The sequence below is a fragment of the Cygnus olor genome, chromosome 1, assembly GCF_009769625.2.
Source record: "Cygnus olor isolate bCygOlo1 chromosome 1, bCygOlo1.pri.v2, whole genome shotgun sequence".
In the NCBI taxonomy this organism is placed as follows: Eukaryota; Metazoa; Chordata; class Aves; order Anseriformes; family Anatidae; genus Cygnus; species Cygnus olor.
Genome location: NC_049169.1, coordinates 90,065,818 through 90,078,647, shown reverse-complemented (window position 1 = coordinate 90,078,647; position 12,830 = coordinate 90,065,818). Strand labels below are relative to the sequence as shown.

General features: G+C 37.1%; 1 protein-coding gene across 2 annotated transcripts in view; it reads left to right on the top strand.

Moving 5' to 3' along the window:
* NECTIN3 (nectin cell adhesion molecule 3) overlaps nucleotides 1-12,830 on the top strand; it is a 68,943-nt gene that overhangs the window by 49,464 nt on the left and 6,649 nt on the right. Inside the window, exons 6-8 of one of the 2 annotated variants that reach the window (XM_040568931.1) lie at nucleotides 3,386-3,524; nucleotides 4,839-4,920; nucleotides 6,222-6,275. In XM_040568931.1, the coding sequence (XP_040424865.1) occupies nucleotides 3,386-3,524; nucleotides 4,839-4,920; nucleotides 6,222-6,260 (260 nt within the window). In that variant the 3' untranslated portion in view covers nucleotides 6,261-6,275. Of the gene's footprint in view, nucleotides 1-3,385; nucleotides 3,525-4,838; nucleotides 4,921-6,221; nucleotides 6,276-12,830 lie in introns of those variants that run through there. The other variant, XM_040568912.1, reaches the window with a different exon arrangement.

Below are 12,830 nucleotides of genomic sequence, written 5' to 3'. Positions count from 1 at the left end.
AATAATTCAGTGTTTTAACAATGTGCTTGTTCTTTAAAATTACATTGTATGTAGGACATCTCATTTGACATCTGAAGTAGTTCTACTTTGTCTTGAGTGGTTGCACCAAACTAAGTCTGACTACAAAGAGAAATTGGGCTGAAATAGGATTAGATGAATTGTAGAAAAATGATAAACTCAGAATTAAAAAGAATGGTGTTCAAGTGTTATCTTCAAATGCTTAGCATGAAGAGAAGAAACTGATCTGGCTATAGAGATTTGGAACCTGAGAAGGGCAAAACCTTCACTACATTCAAAATGAAATGGGCTGCATATTTGACTGCTTCATGAGTGGAATTTCTTGCTGGATCTTGCTGGAGTTTCTTCTATCCTTGTGATTTTCAGTAGCTTACAGCATTTAGAGCTTGACAAAAGTAGTTGTATTAAGTGTTGTAGACAATACACTGTGATTGCATATGACTGCATGTCTTCAGAAAAGATTAAAACAACAGCTTTATTTGAAATTCAAATGGAAAGTAACTTCCCTAAAGAACTTAAGTTCACATTTTGATTAATGGATTACTGATACATAATTAACCGAAGTCTCAAAAACAATAGTAAATGATAGTGTGTATCAGTAGCTTGAGAGCAAACTTTAGGAAAGGAGTGAAGTTTCTAGCTGAAGGTTCTGATCCATGATCCAAATTCTTTCTGGAATAAAGAGATTATACCTCTCTTCAAATAAAAATACTTGATATATCATCTTTAAAAGATGGTGTTACTTGGAAACAAACAAAACCATAAACCTGTTATCCACATGGGATATCTTGCTTGTCTCTGCGGAGTTTGTTTTTGTTTTTTGTTTTTGCTGTTTAAGAAATACGTATATTTAATTCCAATGGGTTAAGAAGTTGAAGTGTTTGAGTTGAAGCTGATAATAGATATAGGGCTTACAAGTGTTGCAACGTTTTGTACATTGTTATGTCTGCTGTAAAAAAAAAAATTGATTGTAAGTACAAATGGCTCTTGTGTGAATAAAAATTTGTTACATTCTCAAATGTAGGCAGTGTTAAAAACTGAAGTTTGACAGACACCATTAAAAGTGAAGGTAAACAAGTATAAGAAAATGGCTAGAAGGAGCTGCAGTAATGAAGCTGTTAAAAGGGTCTTCTGAACATCTCTTCCTGAAGATCCTTACCTTATAAAATGAGTGGCTTTAGAAATGATGTAAGTGTATGAACTTTAGGAATTGTGAACAGCAGTAGTTGCTATCCAAACAAATGCAGTTTAAGCATGAAGGATACACTATCTAGAATTCAAAATATTAAAAAAAAAATCCCCTGTTCTCAGCTGCTGTAGTTCTGCTTGAACTGTATATATTTAATGAATCAATTTTCATCTACTTACAACCAATTGGTCATTAAATAGCTATGTTGCTTGCACCATACAGCTTAGGTACTCTTTAGCTTGTTAAGCTTAGCACAGTACTCTGGGTTTCTGATTCTTCATCTGGTTAGAGTGAAAATCTGTGTGCTACTTCTTTGCCAGAGCAATTCAAAAAGCAATTTAAGTGAGCACCCTGATAATTGCACTTACAGTTCCTGTAAGCAGGCACGTACCTCTGCTGGCAACTTCAATTGAAAGATGAAAGCAGCATCTTTATGAATTCTGGACCTAGTGCTGTGTATTAGTTACCAGCAGCTTTCTTACCTAAGTAAGATGGAACCCAATGTAAACTAAACCTAAGCCAGTTAAAAGCCAATTAAAATACAGTAGTTAAGTGCCCTGTTAACTATTTGACATGCCTATTCCTCATGAGAAGAGTGGAATTAGGGTTCTTCTGTGTATAGACTGGTATCTGATGGGCGAGTTAACAAGTCAAGTTCGTATCAGGAAAGATGAATGGTAAAAACAAAATAGTTGTCACCTAAAATGGTATATGATACTGGCCTTCTGGAACAAGTTGGTTAAAACTAAGGGATCAAGTCATAAATTAACGAAGCTATTAAAAAAAAAAAGCTGTTCAATACAGATTTTTCCTGCTACTTGAACATGTGAGTGATTTCAGGGGAGTATTGCTACAGGGTCTTTCATATCTTTCATATACTAGAAGAGGGCAGGAATCCCTTTTTCAGATTGGGGATGAGGTACTCTTTAAAAAGTGAGGGATGGAAAAAAAATTAGTCCAGTTTACAGTCGGAACAGGTATTTGAAGTAAGAGTAATTAATAAAACAGCTTAGATAGTTGCTTTGTTTCTGGACGCTAGAGTAGGATATATAGCTGAAAGGCTCCTAAAATTTCTTGTGGTAAGAGACTAAACGGAGGAGGGGTATGCAGTGTTCAGAGAAACAGTATGATTATTTCTGAGGGGACATAACTAAAGTATGCTGTGTTTAAAAATATGTTACAAGCGTAGAGCTGTGTTAACTTCAAACTCTAGTGCTGTTAGCTTTCTGACACAATAATGAATATACACCAGTATACACCAGAACACTTATTTTTGTTTGTTACCTGCATTTCACAGGTAACAGTCTTGGTGAAGCTGATGTGAATTACTCCTGTTGTGCAACTTCTTGATAAGCCTGGTGCAAGTTTGAAACAGACAAATACTGAATTAAAGTGTGCTAGCAGGTTTCATGCTTAGCCTTATAAAAGATTTAAAACTTACTAGGTTCCTAGCATAGTGAGATGGGTGATCTTTGAAGACTGACGAGTGTGTTAATCCAATATGGGAGTTGTTAAATGTAGGATTTGACACCAGTGAGCTCAAATGAAAAATGCATCTTTCACAAAACAGTTTTTATTCTTTGTTAAAGTTAACTTCAAAAGGAATGTTTCTCAATAGCTTTAAGTGCTAAGTGCTAGAGATGATAGGTAGTCTTAAGAGTTGCTTTAAGCGAGCCACGTATTAGTAAGTTCTGTGTTCATTGCTCCTCATAGCATATCTTTCCTTGATTCATTTTTTTCCTTTGTGCAGAGTTAAGTGACTTTAAAGACAGGTTGCAGGTAAAGCCATAGTTTCCTAGCTCTTTTGAAAAAGCCATGGTTTTCTAGCTTTTTTGAACTAACACTTTGTTCGTTCACGTAAGTGCAAAGTGTGTGTTCTGTAACTTCATTTTGCCTTGAAAACAAAAATTAGAGCATGCAGTTAAAAATCATTAAATGTAGCCAATGGAATCCAATGAAATGTTTGAATTGATATTAATGATTTATGAGCTCCCTTAATTTAACCAATTTTTTAAATGGATGGCTGGAGCCAAGATTACAAATGCTAGCGCAAGAAGAGGCTTTGTTGTTCGGTGATGGAAGGAAGAGACACATCTCAGAGCGACAGTGAAATAGCTTACTTGAGCATAGAAAGTGCATGAACTTCATAAAGGTGTAATCTGTGCTATCACATTGCAGATGTGCCATATAAGCAGACATCTTCTGTTGCTGTAGCAGGGGCTGTGATTGGAGCAGTCCTTGCTCTTTTTATCATTACCATCTTTGTGACAGTGCTGCTGACCCCAAGGAAAAAAAGGCCATCTTATCTTGACAAAGTGTAAGTATGCATTGGATTTTTTTATATTTGAAAACAACTTACAGAATATAGTTTTATTGGAATTTACATGACTGAGTTGCCTTAAAAACTGTATAGCTATCATAATTTCAGGGCTGTATTTTCAAGGTAGTCAAATGTGATATCACTTGCATTTCTGAAAAATAAATGAAGAAGTTAAGACTGGGTTCAGAGGTGGTATATATTCTTAATATGTTGATTTTAGCTTTATGCTTTTTGTTGTAATTGCTTGTAGTTGAAACAGGAGGATGGGGAGAGGCCTATCTTGACTTTGCCGGTACTAGTTTATCATAACCGTAGGTTTAATATCAAAGTAAACTAGCCATGCTTTGCAGAAGTAAAGGTCCAGTAGGATTTATCCTGCTATGTGTGTGAAATGAAGCAAGCACTCTGACTTGCATGGTTAGAAACAAGTGACTTAATGTGCTTTCTGGCGTGTTGGTTGGCTGTTCAAGTTTCTGATGCTGACGTGCACTTGAGTTTTAAGCTTCTGATATGGTCAAACAGAAACAAGCAAACAGTCTAAACAGATTTTGTCAGTTAATGTAGCTGATGTCTAGACCCTGTTTGGAGAGTGCATAAAGCATGCATAAAAAGTGACAGTGGCTTAGAATATTTGTAAATAAAAGTCCCTTCGTATATGCTATATACAATTAACACTTAAACGGAATAAGAAATGAAAATGTCTGTCATCTCCCTGAATGCTTAATGAAGAGTTGAATAAAATAAAGCATTCAGCATAAAGTAACTTACAGCACTTGAATGTCTTGAGTTAGGAAAATAAGTCAGGTGTTTTTCTTAGAACTAAGTAATTTCTAACATTATTAGAAGTAATACTGTTTTCATGTTGGTTTCTCAAATTCTGTAGCTGAAGCATATTTATATGAAGAGATTTACACATTTGTATTCTATAGCCGTTTGCTTTCACTGAGCTCGTAACAGAAGTCTTGGATGTAATTGTTAGTAAGGCTTTTTGAAGAAAACTTGTATGGGTAAACGTTCCTCAAGCTCTATTTCATAACATAAAAATGATGATAGTTACCTATCACTTACAGCAGTCCCTATCCTACTTAGATGGAGGGTGGGAAGGCAGTTCTCTCCTACAAAAAGTGCTTGGTTGAATTATTTCCAGTGGTGGATGGGTTATTACAATGTTCCACAGTTGGGTTATTGCTGACCGAAATGGGTGTTCTTGAAAGTAAGCATTGGATGACTTTGCAGCTGGAGAAACATACATGACCCTTCAACTGGACTTCACAAACATGGTATGTCATACTTTGTTCTATTTTAATATAGGATTGATCTTCCACCCACTCAAAAACCATCTTCCTGTGAGGAGAGAGTATTCTCTGTACCACAGAAAGAAGCTATGCTTCAGGTGAGTAAGGGGTTATATATAAGTAGAGGTAGGAGAAGTGATAACTATTGAATTACTTCAGTCTCATTTTGCCTTCCTGGTAAAGTACCAAGGCTTTCATTTGTTAACTCACAACCAAAAGGTTTCTCTACGTATGTGATATCTGGATCTTATGTTCTTGGTGTTAATGGGATCCTTAAAGGTTGGACAACTGGTGAATAGATCTCTTTTGTATCTTTAATACTGTTTGACAGTCAGCTGTTCTTGATGTTGAAGTGGTATTTGAAATTATGGCGATTAAGAGAATATACATAGTTTTATAAAAGGCTTTTCATTTTGGGAACAGATATATTTGGTAGACTTAACAAGAGACTTCAGCATAGTGATCTTTGCTGGTAACAATTGCCATTCTTTTAAGTTATTGTGGTTGGACTGGTTGGAATACATTGGAATTCTGGCTCCATGGTTTACTTAATATGCTTTTTTGATTCTTAGTGAGGGCTGCTAAATAATTGTCTGCAATTATCTTTTTTTAGATTTTTTTATATAATATACCTTCATCAGCACCAAAATATTCTATACTAGCTCTGTGACAATTACTTGAATTTTTAGTGCATTTGCATAGGTAGCTTAATGTGATCTAAAATAATGCTGTTCAGACAAGATTGGCATGTGTTTTCTGCTGGGTGTTTAGTGGTTGGTTGGTTGTAACCTGATGTGGAAATCTTAGTTACAGATTTTCTTAAAAGCACTGAAGATACTTCTGTAGATTTTCTTCAGGGGGTTGTTGGCTACTAAAGCTTACCAAATATAAGCTGACAATAAAACCTTTTCTCTTCTTAAAGCAATTAGTGCATGAAAATATTATTGTTACAGGTATTATGTTGAGTAGCAGTTGCTAGTTTTGTTCCTGAGTGAAGTAGGAAACTAAGACCCACTACTATTATTAGAAGTTGAATGATTCTAATATTATGAATGTACAAAAAATGTAATTGACAAAAGGTGTAATAGATTGTTGTCTTCTGCTTTTGAAGGCAGTGTAACACCTAAGATGACACAAAGGAAACAATGTTTTTTGTTCTTTGGGTTTGACACTTGTGCTAACTATGGAGTAACTCTTCTGGCATTACCATAGTTAGTGAATGCAATAGTAATGGAGCATACTTCTGCTAATACAGTCCTATGCTTGAAATATTATGGTAAAATATTATCTTGCTTACTGAATCAGAAGGTATGTACTATTGTAAGGTAGTTGTACATCTACAGTGCTGTCAAATGTTAAAAAGACAACAGAAAGAAATGCAATTTGCTATCCTTTACAGGGATACTCGGAAGCATCTCAGAGTCACAGAATATCCTAAGCTGGAAGGGACCTGCAAGGATCAAGTCCAGCTCTTGGCTTCGCACAGGACCACCCAAAAATCAAACCATGTGTCTGAGAGTGTTGTCTAAACACTTCTTGAACTCCCTCAGGCTCGGTGCTGTGACCACTGCCCTGAGGAGCCTGTCCCAGTGCCCAACCACCCCCTGGGTGCAGAACCTCTTCCTATCACCCAGCCTGATCCTCCCCTGTCCCAGCCCCATGCCACTCCCGTTCCCTCGGGTCCTGTCGCTGTCCCCAGAGAGCAGAGCTCAGCGCCTGCCCCTCCGCTCCCCTCATGAGGGAGCTGCAGGCCGCCATGAGGCCTCCCCTCAGCCTGCTCTGCTCTGGGCTGAACAAAAATAAGGGACCTCAGCCATTCCTCTAGACCCTTCCCATCTCTGTAGCACTCTTTTGGATGCTCTAATAGTTTTATGTTTTCTTTACACTGTGGTGTTCAAAACCACCCACAGTGCTCAAAGTGATGCCACACCAGTGCAGAGTTGAGTGTAACAATGACTCCCTTGACCAGCTAGCAAAAATACTGTGCTTGATGCACCCCAGGATAAGGTTGGTCCTCCTGGCTGCCAGGGCACACTGCTGGCTTGTGTTTACCTTGCTGTTGACAAAAATCCTCAGATTCCTTTCTATTTGGACTGTTCTCCAGCCTCTCATCCCCTAGTCTGTACATATACACAGGGTTCCCCTTTTCCAGGTGCAGAATTTGGCACTTACTCTTGAACTTAATATTGTTGTAGATTGCCCATCCCTCTAATTTGTCAAGATGTCTTTGCAAGGCATCTTGAATGTCAGCAGCTCTTCCCAATATAGTATCATCTGCAAACTTGGTTAAAGCACCTTCTAGTCCTACATCCAAGTCACTTGTGAAAACATTAGAGAACTGATCCTAAAATGGAGCCCTGCAGAACAACACTAGTGACTGGCCATCAGCCTCATGCAACCCCACTTTCTATAACTTATTGAGTCTGACCCCTCAGACAACTGTTCATCCTTCGTGTTACGTTTTTATCTAGCTGTATGCCGGACATTTTCTCCAGAAGGATACCGTGATAAACAATATTGAAAGTTTCACTGAAATCCAAAGTTACATCAACTGGCTTCCCTTGGTCAGCTAGATGAGTGACCTTGTCTTAAAAGGAAAGTAAGTTTGTTAGGACCTTCCCTGTCATGAACTCATTTTGGTTAAGATCAGTGACTGCATTGTCCTTCAGGTGTTTTTTCAGTAGCTCCCAAAATAATCTTCTCTGTAATTTTACCAGGCACTGAAGTGAGACTGAGAGGCCTGTAATTACCAGGGTCATCTTTCTTGTCCTTGAAAATTGGAACGATATTTGTCAGCTTCTAGTCAACTGGGACCTCTCCAGATTCCCAAGACCATGGAAGAAGAATTAAGAGGTCTCATGATGATATCAGACAGCTCTGAGTACCCTAGGCTGAGTCCCAAGGGGCTCCCCAGACTTGTATGCATCCAGGTGGAACAGCAGATCCCACACAACATTGAGGTTGGCTGGGAATTTATTGTTCTGCAGTCAGTCCTCAAACTCAGGGCACCTGGAGTCCCAGAGCCCATGGCTAGTGTTGGAAGACAGAGGAAAAGAAGGCATGAAATGTCTCTGCTTTGTTTATGTTCCTGTTTGTGAGGTGACTGTCCACATGAAGTAACGGGCCTGTGTTTTCTCCATCCTTTTGCTTTTCTTTTGCTCTTAAGATATTTTTAACAAGCCCTTTTTATTGTCCATCACGGTACTGTCCAGCTTCTACTCTAATTGAGCTTTGGCCATACAAAATTTCTCCCTACAAAGGCAAACAGCATCCCTGCAGTTCTTCACATGTCACCTGACCTCGCTTCCAGCAGCCATATGCTTTTTTCTGCCTAAGCTCTAGAAGAAGATCCCTGCTCAGCCAAGCCACCCTTCTGCCATGCCTGCTTGACTTCCCACATTTTAGAATTGCTGTTGCCTGTTCTCTTAGGAGGTGGTACTTAAAAAATGACCAGCACTGCCGTACCCCATTGTCTTCAAAAGCAGTTTTGCAGGGGCCCTTACTAACTATTCACTGAGCAGCCTGAAGTCTGCTCTCCACATATCCAGTGTTGAAGTTCATGGTTTCTTTTTCTGAACTGTCTTTGAATTCTCTCTGGTTTTGCTTGCTGTGGCTTCTGTTAGTGACTACTTGAGAACTAAGAAAAGCTGAAGTTGGCTGTAATCTTTGTTGAACAAAGAAGAAAGTGTTTTATCTAAATGAATTTTACAAACTGAATACCAAAACCAGATTCAATTGAATACTCATTTCCCTCAAGCTGGATAAATACTTCCTAAGTTGTTTTGGGAAACGGAGAAGACATCAAATTCTCTTTCAAGCTACATGTTAACTATTCTTTATTTAGAACTAATGGATGTTGGCATAACATTGTTATTATACCTGTTTTGTTTTTCTTCTGTGGAATTTTGTAAAACTGAAAAGAACTGAAGCTGGAGGCTGTCTTCCTATCTGCTAATGATACTATCCATACACACGTACTGTCTGTTACGCTTGAGGCAAGTGCTTCTGCTTAATCTAATAGACATAAGTGTCAAAATACTGCCTTTAGTCAAGAAGTGATTGGTTGTATTGTTTTGTCATAATAAGCCAACACTTGAATAGCTATAAAGAGGGAGGAGAAGCAACTTAGTGTGTCTGCCTTGTCCTGTTTGGCTAAGTGTCTGTAGTGGCCATGTAAATTATGTTCTAAATGCCATTTGAACTGCAGTGTCTAGACAGAAGTGAGAAGCATGTTGGTAGGCTTCTTTCCAAATAGTTCAGATACAAGCTTATAGCTATGCTGAAAAGAAAAGCAGGTGAAGCATTGCCGTATTGAAAACAGCAACAGATGATCACATTAAATCTGAGCAGAAATAAGCTGCACAAAAGCACAAAGTAAAGCTAAAGGAGAATGAACTTAAATGGTACCTTTTACATGTTTACAGTAGCTGAGGAGCAATGCAATTTAATCTGATTCTGTTGATACATGTAGTGTGCAATATTTTTAATCGTTGATACAGTTAGTGCTCAAGTAGAGCACAGTAGTTTTTATGGTCATGTGAATTATTTCAGATGTAACTGAATAAGCTGAAATGCTCCCGTTTGTGTGCAGTAGTCAATTTTTAAGTAGATCTTAATGCATATGTGAGCATATGAGTGTTGGTATTAAAAGGAAGGGGAGTTTTACACACATTTGATAATAGTGGAAAACAATTGTTTTCATAGTAACTCTTTCAGACTTGGAAGCTTTAAGTGTAGTTGGTGTTTGTACTAATGTTGAACATTCAACACATAAGTAGAAGTACGTTGTAACTGAACACTCCTAATTTTTTATACTGATATTTTTGGATACCAACTTATATTTTCCTGTGACTCATGTAACATTTGAGAGGAAAAAAGGCCCTAAAAGAGTGAGGGTGTAGGCTAAATCAAAGAGACAGTAAACAGAACAAATATAAAAATGACCATGTAAATAGCTTTTACTGTGAAAACTGTCTATCTCTGAGCTCTTGCTTTCATGCTTTTTTTTCCTAATCATTGTCATGGAAATACTATTTGGTTACTCAGAACTGCTTTTTACATGCAATGTGAAAGAGCAGTGAGCAGCCTGAGGGTTATATTCTTGGTGAGGGCACAATCTTTGCTTGGCAGCTGAGTTTTGAGGCAAGTCAAGAAGTTGAGCAATGGAAGAATTCCAGTAGCTTGAAGAGGAATTTCTCTGTTGCATAATATTAATAAAAGGAGTGGGAGGGGGGGCACTAATCCAGGCAAACGATTTGATTATTCAAGTTACTTAACTATTTCATAGAATATATTGCAAAGGAATATATTTCTAAGAAGCCAAGTTGACTTGTTTAGAAACATGACTGAGACAGGAGCTCTTTGATATTATGGGAAAAAATTGAATTATGTCATGCTTGACAAGCCTTTCCAAAGAAAATGGAAAAAATAATAATACTTCAACTGTGATTTTATATAATGTAATGCATGAATATTCAGGATTCTTGAAACACTCAAATTATTTGGACTTTTTTTTTGTAGCAGCAGAAAGAAAAGCAGAGAAAGGAAATACAGTCAAGTAGGTAATTCTAGCCCTGAAAAGACTGACTTGAGTCTTGAAACTTCAAACACCTAACATCTATAAGCAAACTATCCTGTCAAATGGTAAAGCTCTTCAATGGTAATACAAGTATTCCTTTCCAAAACAGGAAAAAAGTGAACTTGTAGTAGCTTAGTTAAAAACATAAGGCTATGCAACACCCCTTTATTGAATGATATTTCTAGACCATATGCAAAAAGTAGTCTTGAATAGAGGAAAATACTGATTCATTTATGGCACTTGATATTGATTCATTCATGGCGCTCCTGCACTCTTCTACTTGTTTTCCTAATGATCTTAATACAGGTAGGAATTTCTCTTCCTTGATGGAAAAGGAAGCGTTATTATAAACTGCTTTAGACTGCAAAGTTGTTTAGGCAAACAGGATCGAGTAGAAGGAAGCATAAAATGTGTGCAGATTAACTCATCCATATTGATGAAGGATCTTAAAACAGGAAGGAAACATTAACCTGATAGGGACTAGAATGAGGCTTGACTTTTTATTAATGGACCTTGAATGTATGAAGACAATGATATACTCTGTGGGATGGATTCCTATAAATGAGATCTCTTAGACATGGGGAGTAGATAGGACATATTTATAATGGGATTTGTGAATTGGAAAGGATGAGAAAATGTAAGATGAAGAGGTTGTTGAGATAATTGGTTGAGCCTTTTAAAGGACTGTTTGAGAAGAAGCATGTTGAAAGTAAAATTCAGTGCTCTTGGGAAACGCTGAAATGCATAAAGTAAAGCATTAGGAAGGAGATAGGAGAAGAAAAGCAACACTTGGAAATATCAAGTTTGCAGCAAAAAACAGTGAAACAAGACATTAGATTCATGAAGATTTATGACATTGGAATAAGCTGACATTCAAATTATGAAGTTTTAATTGGAAGAATAACACTCCTCACTTTTGTCAGTTTGAAGACTTGGTTGTTCCTTAGGAAACATTGGTTTCCTGAGATCCTTCACTTGGCTCCAGTTTAAGATATAAATGTCCAATTAGTGTAGAGGTCATCTTGAATGATTACAAGCTGTTACTTTGCTATATGGTTCTGTGCTTGAACCACATGTTCTTATATTCTTACTCGTTCATAATGTGTTAGAGTAGACTGTTAGAGTAGAACAAGATTTTGACTTGTCTTTTTACAGGAGTGGAATGTTCTCATGCTTGACTCTGTCCTCTGTGTTGCTTAAAGCAAGTCTTTAAATGTAGAACTGGCAACTTTTACCTTAGCTTTCTTTTTAACTTAGAGATGCAGTGATTATTAGTATTGTACTTTGAGACAGTAGTTTCTGAATTGGAAAACAAAATAAAAAAAAAGACCTGTTTAATTTAAAGATTTAACCAATACAATTTTTAGACATTGCACTTGGTATTGAGGAAAAATATTTATTTCTATTGAACAGGGCTTTAAACTATTACTTGATCAAACTTTTTTCACTACTGACAAAGAAAGGGGAGAAGAGTTACTCTCTCATATGCGTAAAGGTCTGGAGTGGACAGATAGTTACTGTTCTGTATTCTTCCCACAGTGCTATCAGGAACTAATACAACAAAACAACAACAAAACAAAAACCACTAAGTTTACATTATCTTTAGTGAATTGATTCTTTGTTTAGATAGAAAATGACTGACAGAGTAGAATGGATTGGAGATCTTGAGCTTGGCTGAGTAAGGTTTAAATTTGGGGATGAAGGTTTGGTGAACTAACTACTCGAAATGCTGATATTACATCATGATTTGAATAGTACAAGTCCTAAGATCCTGCTTAGGTGAGACCCAAGCAAAACACAGATGCCTCTTTTCTCCTGTTGGATTGGTGTGTTAAATTGCTCAGATAAAATCTGTTCTTGTTTTTTAGCAGCTGCTGAATTTATCAGTAGTTTGTCTTCTGAGATTGGAGCAAACTTACACTTTAAACACTGAGAATATCAGAAGTTATGCAGGGTGCTTTAGCCATGTTTAAAATTGATGCTTGGAGCAACTTAAGTCATGACTGAAGGAAACAGTTGGCCATTCTGAAAGAAATATTGAAGAACAAGTGTTCACCTACCAAGTGAAGAACCGTTCTGAAGAATAGAAAAAATCTGTTCTCTCCCCTTTCATTAAGACAAAAATCTACAGAAATGAGATTTTTTTGTGAGCTAATAGAAAAGAAGAGAAATAATTTTCCCAAGCAGCTTATCATCTTGCTTGTTGTCCAGCATATCTTTGAATAGCATTTACAACCACTGTTCAGGCTGGAAAGGTGATTATACTTAAACCAAACGTCTGGATGAACTCTGGAAGTGCCTTCCTGCCATACTTTTCTAGCTTACTTTCAAGAGCACAGTATGTATGCTGCTCTATATGCCAGTAATGCTGATTTTCTAACAACAGAATATAACAATAAATACTGGTTTCTCTCTGTCTATGTTAACGAT